This window comes from Bufo bufo, chromosome 1 (assembly GCF_905171765.1).
Source record: "Bufo bufo chromosome 1, aBufBuf1.1, whole genome shotgun sequence".
Lineage (NCBI taxonomy): Eukaryota > Metazoa > Chordata > Amphibia > Anura > Bufonidae > Bufo > Bufo bufo.
Genome location: NC_053389.1, coordinates 464498654 through 464510970, shown reverse-complemented (window position 1 = coordinate 464510970; position 12317 = coordinate 464498654). Strand labels below are relative to the sequence as shown.

At 41.3% G+C, this 12317-nt stretch overlaps 1 protein-coding gene across 2 annotated transcripts in view; it reads left to right on the top strand.

Moving 5' to 3' along the window:
• LOC120979732 (solute carrier family 23 member 1-like) overlaps positions 1–12317 on the top strand; it is a 652539-nt gene that overhangs the window by 59397 nt on the left and 580825 nt on the right. For both annotated transcript variants that reach the window (XM_040408688.1, XM_040408682.1), the window contains exon 2: positions 8579–8725. In XM_040408688.1, the coding sequence (XP_040264622.1) occupies positions 8579–8725 (147 nt within the window). The remainder of the gene's footprint in view (positions 1–8578; positions 8726–12317) is intronic.

Here is a 12317-nt window from a genome sequence, read left to right as displayed (position 1 = left end):
GCACTATGAGGCATTCAAAACCAGCTCTCATCTGACTGAGAGCCAGTAAGCCTCAAAGTTGCTTCATATTTGTTGGATGGCTTGGGTGGACCTGCGCACCTAGATCATTATCATTAGGGTGAGAAAAAGTTTTCTGATTGTCCTAACATAATATTCAATAACCTTTCTATAGAGTTTTCTCATGTAAATATTGTTGGCTTGCACATATCTGGATTGTGGCATATAGCCTTTGTGTGGTTGTCTATTGTATGTCATAGGTAATGGGAGTCCAAGATGCATCCAGACATTCTTCCCATGCTGTTTCCATTTTGGTGGTGTTTCCATCAATTTCTAACCTTTTTCTGTTAACCAGACATACTCTCTTCTTCAGAGCAGGGGGTGTCTGGTTTATTGCTCGGGTTTACCATTGATTTTCATTGTGCTCGAGCATACACAGTATTCAGCTGAACTCTGCAATGTGCCGAGCATAGCGATGCTCGAGCCGAACTGCTGTTCGGCCACGCATGCTCTCTCAACACTACTAGGCAATCTAAAAATGCACTAGATCTACCAGGCTGAAACGGGATGATAAGTCTGGCTTAACTTTACACTGTCAAGTATGACATTATGCCATTTAATAGTTGGGTTGGCCTACTTTACTTCAGGATCATGCACTAAAATTTTGGTGTATTTTTTAAGAACAATATTGCTCTCATTCCAGTAAGCCATTTTGCTTTTCTTCTAAACTGCCTCACTTCTTGAATTATCTGAAAGAAGAGTCTAAAAGAATTAACATAATAAAATAGTCACAAATTATACCACAATTCTGGCACATTTGTAAATTCTAAGTAATGTAAAAGTTCTCTGTGTTCTTGACTAAAATAAGTATTACAATTTTCATTGCAACTTTTACATTAGAGGATTTTTACAATAAATAAAAAAAACATGAGACTACATATTATGCCTAAAATCCAGATTACAGTTGGGTATTTCATTGGAATTTTGTACGCAAATATATGCAGTAGGTTAAAAAAGCAGTAGATGGCAGCACTTGACCATAATCATTTGGTACAGTTAGATAATGAAACAAATAATTTAAATTATTTATGGTAATTTAATTACTACCATACAGTGGATATAAAAAGTCTACACACCCCTGTTAAAATGTCAGGTTTCTGTGATGTAAAAAAATGAGACAAAGATAAATCATTTCAGAAATGTTTCCACCTTTAATGTGACCTATAAACTGTACAACTCAATTGAAAAAAACTGAAATTTTTTAGGTACAGCGAAGAAAAAATATAAAAATAAAATAATATGGTTGCATAAGTGTGCACACCCTTAAAGGGACACTGACAGGCCCAATAAGCATAATTAGCTATATATATGCATGCACAGGTCTTGTATTGTGTATTAAAAACATATAAGTCTAACTCCTGTCCACCTTATGAACACTGCAAACTGATGTTTTATAACCTGATGTAATCGGCCTTCTTTCTGCCCAAGGGGCGGCGTTTCAGCTTCACTTCTGCCCAGCCAGCCGCGCCCCAACTGCCGTTTTGAAGCGCCGCCCAGCTCATCAATATTCACTTCGCTGGGCGGCTTCTGCTGTCCCCGATGTTCCGAGATCCGGCGCATGCCCAATAGAAAGCTATGGGTGCCGGGCGCATGCGCAGAAGCTGAAAGTGAGTCCGATGCCCATAGCTTTCTATTGGGCATGCGCGGGATCTCGGAACGTCGGGGACAGCAGAAGCCGCCCAGCGAAGTGAATATTGATGAGCTGGGCGGCGCTTCAAAACGGCAGTTAGGGCGTGGCTGGCTGGGCAGAAGTGAAGCTGAAACGCCGCCCCTTGGGCAGAAAGAAGACCGATTACATCAGGTTATAAAACATCAGTTTGCAGTGTTCATAAGGTGGACAGGAGTTAGACTTATATGTTTTTAATACACAATACAAGACCTGTGCATGCATATATATAGCTAATTATGCTTATTGGGCCTGTCAGTGTCCCTTTAAACTAATACTTTGCTGAAGCTTTTGATTTTATTACAGCACTCAATCTTTTTGGGTATGAGTCTATCAGCATGGCACATTTTGACTTGGCAAGATTTGGCCACTCTTCTTGGCAAAAACCCTCCAAATCTGTTAGATTGCGAGGGCATCTCCTGTGCACAGCCCTCTTCAGATCACCCCACAGCTTTGGGTCGTTGTGATGCTGAAAGATGAAGTTCCTCTTCATGTTCAGCTTTCTAGCAGAATCATAAAGGTTTTGTGCCAATATTGACTAATATTTGGAACTGTTCATAATTCCCTCTTGCTTAACTAAGGCCCCAGTTCCAGCTGAAGAAAAACAGCCTCAAAGTATGATGCTGCCACCACCATGCTTCACTGTGGGTATGGTGTTCTTTTGGTGATGTGCAGTGTTGTTTTTGAGCCAAACATATCTTTTGGAATTATGGCCAAAAAGTTCAACCTTGGTTTCATCAGACCATAACACCCTTTCCCACATGCTTTTGGGAGACTTCAGATGTGTTTTTGAAAAATGTAGCCTGGCTTGGATGTTTTTCTTCATAAGAAAAGGCTTTCGTCTTGCCTTTCTACCCCATAGCCCAGACATATGAAGAATACGGGAGATTGTTGTCACATGTACCACACAGCCAGTACTTGCCAGGTATTCCTGAAGCTCCTTTAATGTTGCCGTAGGCCTCTTGGTAGCCTCCCAGACCAGTTTTGTTCTAGTATTTTCATAAATTTTGGAGGGACGTCGAGTTCTTGGTAATGTCACTGTTGTGTCATATTTTCTCCACTTGATAATGACTGTCTTCCATGGTAAATAATGCCTTGGAAATTCTTTTGTACCCTTCTCCTGACTGATACCTTTTAACAATGAGATCCCTCTGATGCTTTGGAAGCTCTCTGTGGACCATGGCTTTTGCTGTAGGATGCGACTAATAAAATTTCAGGAAACACCAACTAAAGCAGCTGAACTTTATTTGGGGTTAATCAGAGGCACTTTAAATGATGGCAGGTGTATGCTGACTCCTATTTAACATGATTTTGAATGTGATTGCTTAATTCTGAACACAGCTACATCCCCAGTTATAAGAGGTTGTACACACTTATGCAACCACATTATTATTATATTTTTTTTCTTCTTACCTCTACCTAAAAGATAACAGTTTGTTTTTCAATTGATTGGTACAGTTTATAGGTCACATTAAAGGTGGAAAAAGTTCTGAAATTATTTATCTGTCTCATTTTTTTACAGTACAGAAACCTTATATTTTAACAGGGGTGTGTAGACTTTTTATATCCTCTGTGTGTGTGTGTGTGTATATATATATATATATATATATATATATATATATATACAGTACAGACCAAAAGTTTGGACACACCCTCTCATTCAAAGAGTTTTCTTTATTTTCATGACTATGAAAATTGTAGATTCACACTGAAGGCATCAAAACTATGAATTAACACATGTGGATTTATATACATAACAAACAAGTGTGAAACAACTGAAAATATGTCATATTCTAGGTTCTTCAAAGTAGCCACCTATTGCTTTGATTACTGCTTTGCACACTCTTGGCATTCTCTTGATGAGCTTCAAGAGGTAGTCCCCTAAATGGTTTTCACTTCACAGGTGTGCCCTGTCAGGTTTAATAAGTGGGATTTCTTGCCTTATAAATGGGGTTGGGACCATCAGTGGCGTTGAGGAGAAGTCAGGTGGATACACAGCTGATAGTCCTACTGAATAGACTGTTAGAATTTGTATTATGGCAAGAAAAAAGCAGCTAAGAAAAACGAGTGGCCATCATTACTTTAAGAAATTAAGGTCAGTCAGTCAGCCGAAAAATTGGGAAAACTTTGAAAGTAAGGGCTATTTGACCATGAAGGAGAGTGATGGGGTACTGCGCCAGATGACCTGGCCTCCACAGTCACCGGACCTGAACCCAATCGAGATGGTTTGGGGTGAGCTGGACCGCAGAGTGAAGGCAAAAGGGCCAACAAGTGCTAAGCATCTCTGGGAACTCCTTCAAGACTGTTGGAAGACCATTTCAGGGGACTACCTCTTGAAGCTCATCAAGAGAATACCAAGAGTGTGCAAAGCAGTAATCAAAGCAAAAGGTGGCTACTTTGAAGAACCTAGAATATGACATATTTTCAGTTGTTTCACACTTGTTTGTTATGTATATAATTCCACATGTGTTAATTCATAGTTTTGATGCCTTCATAGTCATGAAAATAAAGAAAACTCTTTGAATGAGGTGTGTCCAAACTTTTGGTCTGTACTGTATATATATATATATATATATATATATATATATATATATTATTTCTACACTTATCAGACCCCCTGATTTCACTCACAATTAACTGGTAAAATCAGCTCACTGAGAGATTAGTTTATATATTACCCATGGAATTTTATGGAGATGGGTTTGAGTTGGAGGTAGCTACTAGAGAAAGACACACAGAGACACTGCTGCAGCTGCCGTCTCAACCTGGTGCTGGAAACACAGCTACACGGCTCAGAACTGCAGTATAATGTTATCAATGCTGCTGTTTCTGAGTTTATATAAGGCCTGGTTCCTATCTATGTAGGATGTTGGATTCGCTGATGGAACCAGTGGACCATTCGTTTCTGTTAGGCCCATTTCAGATCTGCGTTAAAACAGATCTGGCAGGCTGTCCCATGCACTGCTGAGATAGCATCTGTTCCCATTCACTATAATGGGAACTGGCAGAGATTTGGCTGCTACCTGGCAAATACGCCAAGAGAATGAAAACTGCTATGTGCAGTGGTATTTGTTCAGCCTCTCCTCGTCATATTTGTCGGGTTGCGGATGGATCTCCGCCTGCCCGCCCTTATAGTGAATGAGGCTTGACAGTATCTTGGAAGCACACGGTAGCGCCTGGTATTCATGGATCTGTCAGGCCACTCCCGGGCAGAACAGCCTGCTGGATCTGCTTAACGCAAATGTGAATCCACATTTTAGTTATTGTTCTGCTCTTAAGAAAACTATGAAAGCATGGATGCATTGGAACAGAACTATGGAAATAACAGAAGCACGTATGTATTGGAACACAACAATGGAACTAGTGAAAGCGTGGATGTTGAGATGAGTTCATAAGGCAAGATTAATTTGACTTGACATTGAATTTGTTGAGAGAGAGAACCTAGTACACACATGTGTGTTTCTCAACAATATAAATGAGTTGTCTAAGGAGTACTCTTTCTCATTAGAGAGCCCATTGTACACAGAAAACATGTCCACTGTATTGTAGGCCAGGCAAGGCTCCTAGTACACTCAGTACGTGTCTGCAGTACTGCAGGCCAGGCAAAAAAGCTCTTTATCAGAGAAAAGGAGATGACATCAACATTTCTAGTTGAAAGATCTTAGGGGGAACCTCTGGGTGGGTACTATTTCTATTATGGAGACCATTTGGTATATGTGACGAATGTTGTAGGCTAGACAACGCTCCTCTGTATTTCTATGTAAAATATATGCAATTTTTAATATCTAACATCTTCCGTCGTCAGATAGATTTAGGAAAGCTAATTAGAATCTTTCCCAGAAACCCAGAGGGGCTTCGCCTGGCATGCAATACTGCACACACATACTCTGCGTACCAGGTGCATCGCATATATTGTTGAGAAACACACATTTGTCGAATTACAGTCCTGACCTCAGTATCTGAGGAAAGGGATTTAGGAGTAATTATTTCAGAAGACTTAAAGGTGGGAAGACAATGTAATAGAGCAGCACGAAATGCCAGCAGAATGCTTGGATGTATAGGGAGAGGTATAAGCAGTAGAAAGAGTGAAGTGCTTATGCCGCTGTACAGAACACTGGTGAGACCTCACTTGGAGTATTGTGCGCAGTACTGGAGGCCATATCTCCAGAAGGATATAGATACTCTAGAGAGAGTTCAGAGAAGAGCTACTAAACTAGTACATGGATTGCAGGATAAAACTTACCAGGAAAGGTTAAAGGACCTTAATATGTATAGCTTGGAAGAAAGAAGAGACAGAGGGGATATGATAGAAACTTTTAAATACATAAAGGGAATCAACTCGGTAAAGGAGGAGAGCATATTTAAAAGAAGAAAAACTACCACAAGAGGACACAGTTTTAAATTAGAGGGGCAAAGGTTTAAAAGTAATATAAGGAAGTATTACTTTACTGAGAGAGTAGTGGATGCATGGAATAGCCTTCCTGCAGAAGTGGTAGCTGCAAATACAGTGAAGGGGTTTAAGCATGCATGGGATAGGCATAAGGCTATCCTTCATAGAAGATAGGGCCAGGGACTATTCATAGGATTCAGATATATTGGGCAGACTAGATGGGCCAAATGGTTCCTATCTGCCGACACATTCTATGTTTCTATGTTTCTATGTTACCAATCTCTCTCTCTTTTTGAGAAGTTCTGACGAAATCTCAAAGCGGTAGAACCAGTTCGCTCATCCTTATGTGGATGTATTGAAACAGAACAATGGAAATAGTGAAAGCATGGATGTATTGGAACAGAACAATGGAAATATTGAAAGAGCGGCTGTATTTGATTAGAACAATGGAAATATTTAGTACAGATGTGAAAAATAATAAGTAAGAGATAGTGATGCGAGCTGTGTATAGGAAACATCATTGAAGCCAGTTTCCACCCACTAGCTCAGGAAAAACTAACCATTAGACATAGAGTTTGCAGAAGGAAAAATAGCTGAAAATAGCGTAAATTTCATAAAATAGTCACATATACTATTTCGTCATGAGGACACATAGAGCTTACGCGGAAAATTTGGACAGATCCGTCATGAACACCATTGAAAGTCAAAGTCAATCCGGTATGAGAACGCAACCAAACAGAACGGAATACATTCTGGAGCATTCCGTTCTGTTCAGTTACGTTTTGTCCCCATTAACAATGAATGGGGACAAAACGGAAGCGTTTTTCTCCGGGATTGAGATCCTCTGCCAGATCTTAATACTGGAAAATGTAAACTCAAGTGTGAAAGTAGCCTTATGCATACTGTGGAGGGTTGTATACCAGACACTCTTAGGGGCTGGGGGTGTTATACTCTAAATGAGGCATAGTATTTCTTTAATATGTACAAAATAAAATAAATATGGTGTGGAACGTGAAAAGGGGATGGTGGGAGGGGGCCCAGGATGAGTAAACAGCCTTGGGCCTATGATACACTTAATCCACCCCTGGTTGTGCACCACAGTTATTATGTGCTGCAGACACTGGCCCAGATTTTCTAATCATAAAGATGGTGTAAGCTTACACTGGCTTTCTAGACCTGCACCAGATTTATCGCAGTGGCTCAGGCTGGATGATAAATGTGGTGCAGGGAGGACCTATGATGCTTGGGTGATCCATGCTTGTAACTGCTTCTTGTTGCACTTCAAATTATGGACTTTTTCTATATCACGTAAGGATTGACTTTATCAAAATTCAAGGCTAATATTAAGCTGCCTTTTCTGTTAAATGGGTGGTCTGGGTTCAGAGACGGCCATTTCATGCTCTGATACTGTCCTTTGCCCTGCGCAGAATCGCACAGAGCAAGGGCTTTTTCTGGAGATTCGGTGACCTACCAGCAGAAGCCCGGTGACTTCACTGGCACTAATGGGCAGGCTTTAGCACTGCCCTATCCTGTGAAATGTCTAGGACAGTGCTAAAGCCCACCCATGAGAGCCAGTGACGTTACCAGTAACACTGCTAGGTGGAAGCTTCCACCTAGTAGTGTTAAAAACATGAACAAAAAAGCTCAGATGAAATGCTTCGATGCTCATATCAGCGGCACCGGAGGGGTGAAAATTGGGCTATGTCAGGGTTCAGCTCTGAACCCGGACAACCCCTTTAAAAATAAGAAGCTTTAATTATCACCCTTTCCGATCCCTGCTGTTGCCCTTCTGATGCTGCTCCAGTTCCAAGTGTTCTGCACCTCCTGCCATGGTTCAACATGCCAGAAATGCTAGAAAAGTCTTGCTCAGCCAGTCACTGGCCATATTGTTGACTCCCTCAGCCACTGGTTGGCTGGGCTGGCCTTTTTTTGGCATGTCAAGCCAGGACTGGATGAAATAGTAACAGCATCAACGGGGTAATCTGTGGAAGTGAATAATACCTCTTTGCTGTTTTTAAAATATTTTCACCATTATTTTTGTTTTAAAAAATCTTCTCCATTTACTACCTGTGAGGATTGGCAATCTCTGTTCTACGTGTATTTGCCTCCTCCTCCAGATTAGGTTACTATTAAATTGCTATTAAAGAGCATGTTCACTTTGACACCTTTCCTTGTTATAAGAGTTAACTGGGATGTGCTGCTCCTGAAATCTCTACTGATCAGCTCTAGTCAGTGGCAGCTCATTTTGAGGCTGTTCATGTCATATACAAAATGCGCTGGATCCTCTTTTGAAGCTGCTCTCCACTATAGCTTATTGGTGGAATTTTGAAATGCCCTAATAGGGTATAAAATAGGTTTTCTAAATCACACAACCCCTTAAGGTTTGTATCCATTTCCTTTTATTATGTAAAATAGAGCATTATGTCATGTTCTGTCTTATAAAATAATGTTCTTATTTTCAACAGAAATTATTTGACAATGATGTTGAAAGAAGAAATCTGAATATATCTGATCCAGTTTATATGGAAGATTATAAGAGCACAACCACAGAATTAATTTATGCAATTGATGATAGACCACCCTGGTATTTGTGTATACTACTGGCATTTCAGGTTGGTATATACATAAAAAAATGCATATATATATATATTTGTGGGGGTCAGCCCAATAGTGATAGGCACAGAAGTCAGAGACAGTGACACCAGGGTACAGTGCGTACAGGGATTTGCCTGTTTTTGTTATTTTCATACATAAAAGTATAGAGCCTTTAGATTTAGGCAAAACACTAAAATAAATTCCTGTTCGACTAAGCACTAACACAAGATCACCCTTTCTATACAGGCGGCCTACTACCAACCACACGACACAACACAGAGTAAACTTACAGTGTCCTTTTTATTTTACATTTTAGCAGACTCCAGCAGCAATGGTGAAAGACAGTCCTTTCAACCAGTCCCCCCTCCCACATATGCTCATAGTACAGACCTTTATAGCCCAAAAATGAACTGAGCTCCATCACCTGGCTGAGAGCTATTTTGAAAACCTGTTCTGGACAGAAAGGGAATGATGAGCCCCGCTACCAACCTGCTCATCATTCCATAAAAATCCAGGCCCGACAACACCATTAACCAAAGTCCTCAGCAAACAATGCTTTGCTAAGGCAACCCATCTTTCCTGGATTTCTGATATCTCATCCAGCTTTCTTAGTTGAGATATCCACTTCCTGTAGCCTAGTACATTGTATATAAAAAATCGAGAAATGTTTTTTTTACAGTAGAAATTGATTTATGAATTTATTATGCAAAGTCTCGCCACACTTCACGAAGTAATAACTTCGGCTCATAGGAGCCAATACATTCTAATACTGTACAGGGCACTCGCTCCGTACAATATTCAAGCAAAGTATTATGCAAATCGACTTCGGATGTTTCATCCGAAGTCGATTCGCTCATCCTAATTATATATAATGGGGATTGCACCTGTGTAACAGATCTATGGTCACCAGGGCTGGCATGCTGGCATCTGGTCTAAATACTTTGAGAAACATGTGGGGTCATTTATCAAACTGGTGTAAAGTAGAACTGGCTTAGTTGCCCATAGAAACCAATCAGATTCCACCTTTCATTTTTGACAGCTCCTTTGGAAAATGAAAGGTGGAATATGATTGGTTGTTATGAGCAACTAAGCCAGTTCTAATTTACACCAGCTTGATAAATGACCCCAATGATGTTCATAATCAGCACCTTATTTCAGAAGTACTTACTCCATTTGTTTTGACAAGTCTGATAAAGTTGGTGAAACAGGGAAACTTTTTTGAATTACATTCTTTTTATTCGCAGTATCTTCCACTCAATAAAAAATAAGTAAATTAGTCATAAATCTAGAGAGTTCTACTTTGGTTTACACATTACCTGGGAGTGTTTTATGCACAGCGTATTAGCTATCCGTCACTTTGAAAATGCTGGGCATCGGCCTGAAAGAGTACCCAGAAAGGCTATTGAGAGAAAAGGTCCAACACTATTAAATTGTTAGGACCGGCAATCAGAAATGAATTAGCTTAAAAAGTCAGCCGGAAATTAAAAGCAAGTTGTGATAACTAACTAAAGGCTGGGCATCAGAAGAATTTAAAGAATCTAGAGCTTCTTTAAAAGGTACAACTGCTCAGGGCGGCGGGCCACATGCAGCCAAGCCAGACCCACCCATGGTAGGCAGTGACCACAAGATTTTACTTATGGCATGTACATTAAGTTGTGACATACACTGCTCGCATGAGAATTTTATTTAGGCCAATTCCACATTATTGTAATAAATAGTAGGTGCAAATCCCATCCTGACTATGGCCCTGATCACCCAAGTATCATAGTTCCTCAATGGTGTTAGGATAATCAGACCCTTGGCTAGGCCTCATTCACACGTCAATGTTTTGGTCAGTGCTTTCCATCAGTGGTTGTGAGCAAAAAACAGGATTGGAGCCTCCACAGACATAAGGTATAAGGGAAAGATCTTCACATGTTCTGTGTTTAGAGACGCTCCTGATTTGGGCACAAAATCACTGATGGAAATCACTGACCAAAACACTGACTGTGTGAATGAGGCATTAGGATTGGTTTGTAGCTATAAGGCTACTTTCACAACTGTGTTTTTAATTCAGGTTTTGAGATCTGGTAAAATCGTACTACCAGATCTGGATCTGTACTAACTAGTGATGATCGAGCATGCTCGGCCGAACACCAGTTCGGCTCGAGCATCTTGATGCTCGGCACATGGCGGTATTCGAGTATTGGTGACAGGAATAAAAGCAATAATATAATAGTAGCAGACATATAATAGTACAATAATACAATAATATTACAGTGTAGGCTTGCATGGATCAAGGAAATGCATGAGTTAATTGTAGTAATTAAGTTATGGTTTCGATTATACCTAGTAAGTAGATTGAAATTCTGCATGCATATCAGTTCAAAAGGCTTCAAACGACTATGTGTACTATACTATACCCATGATGGAGTACTATACACTGCGTGCAGAATTATTAGGCAAATGAGTATTTTGACCACATCATCCTCTTTATGCATGTTGTCTTACTCCAAGCTGTATAGGCTCGAAAGCCTACTACCAATTAAGCATATTAGGTGATGTGCATCTCTGTAATGAGAAGGGGTGTGGTCTAATGACATCAACACCCTATATCAGGTGTGCATAATTATTAGGCAACTTCCTTTCCTTTGGCAAAATGGCTCAAAAGAAGGACTTGACAGGCTCAGAAAAGTCAAAAATAGTGAGATATCTTGCAGAGGGATGCAGCACCAGTGGCGTACCAAGGGGGGGGCGGGGGGGGCGGCCCGCCCCGGGTGCCACTCACAAGGGGGGTGCCAGCCGCGACTGAGGATAAAAAAAAATAAAAAATAAAAAAAATAAAAAATAAAAATGTGGCGAGTGGGCCGGCCCAGGCGTGGCGCTGTGATAGGGGCAGGGCTCCAGATGGTCTCTCCCTCCCCCTGTGCTGCTGCCGCAGCGGCCAATAAGAAGAGGGACAGGGCCGGGGGAGGGGCTGTGGCCACTGCGCCACCAATGAAGATAACTGAGCTGTTAATACAAATACAGGAGGCGGGTGCTGGAATCACATAGCGGCACCCGACCTCTGTGACAGGGAGCTGCGATCAGCTGCAGTTAACCGCTCAGGTGCCGCTCCCTGTCATAGAGGTCGGGTGCAGGCTATGTGATTCCAGCACCCGCCTCCTGTATTTGTATTAACAGCTCAGTTATCTTCAGAGTGCCCCCCCCCAGTATAATAAACATTGAGTGCGCCCCCCCCCCAGTATAATAAACATTGATTGCGGCGCCCCCCCCCCCAGTATAATAAACATTGAGTGCGGCGCCCCCCCCCCCCAGTATAATAAACATTGATTGTGGTGCCCCCCCCCCCCCCCAGTATAATAAACATTGAGTGCGCCCCCCCCCCCCCAGTATAATAAACATTGGTGGGCAGTGGGCAGTGGCAATGAGGGTTAAAAAATAAAAAATTAACTCACCTCCTCCAATTGATCGCGTAGCTGCTGCCGGTCTCCTTGTAATTTCTTCAGGACCTGTGGTGACGTCACTGAGCTCCAGCCTCTATCACATGGTCCATTACCATGGTGATGGATAATGTGATGTATCATGTGATGAGCTCAGTGACATCACCACAGGTCCTGCGTCCTGAAG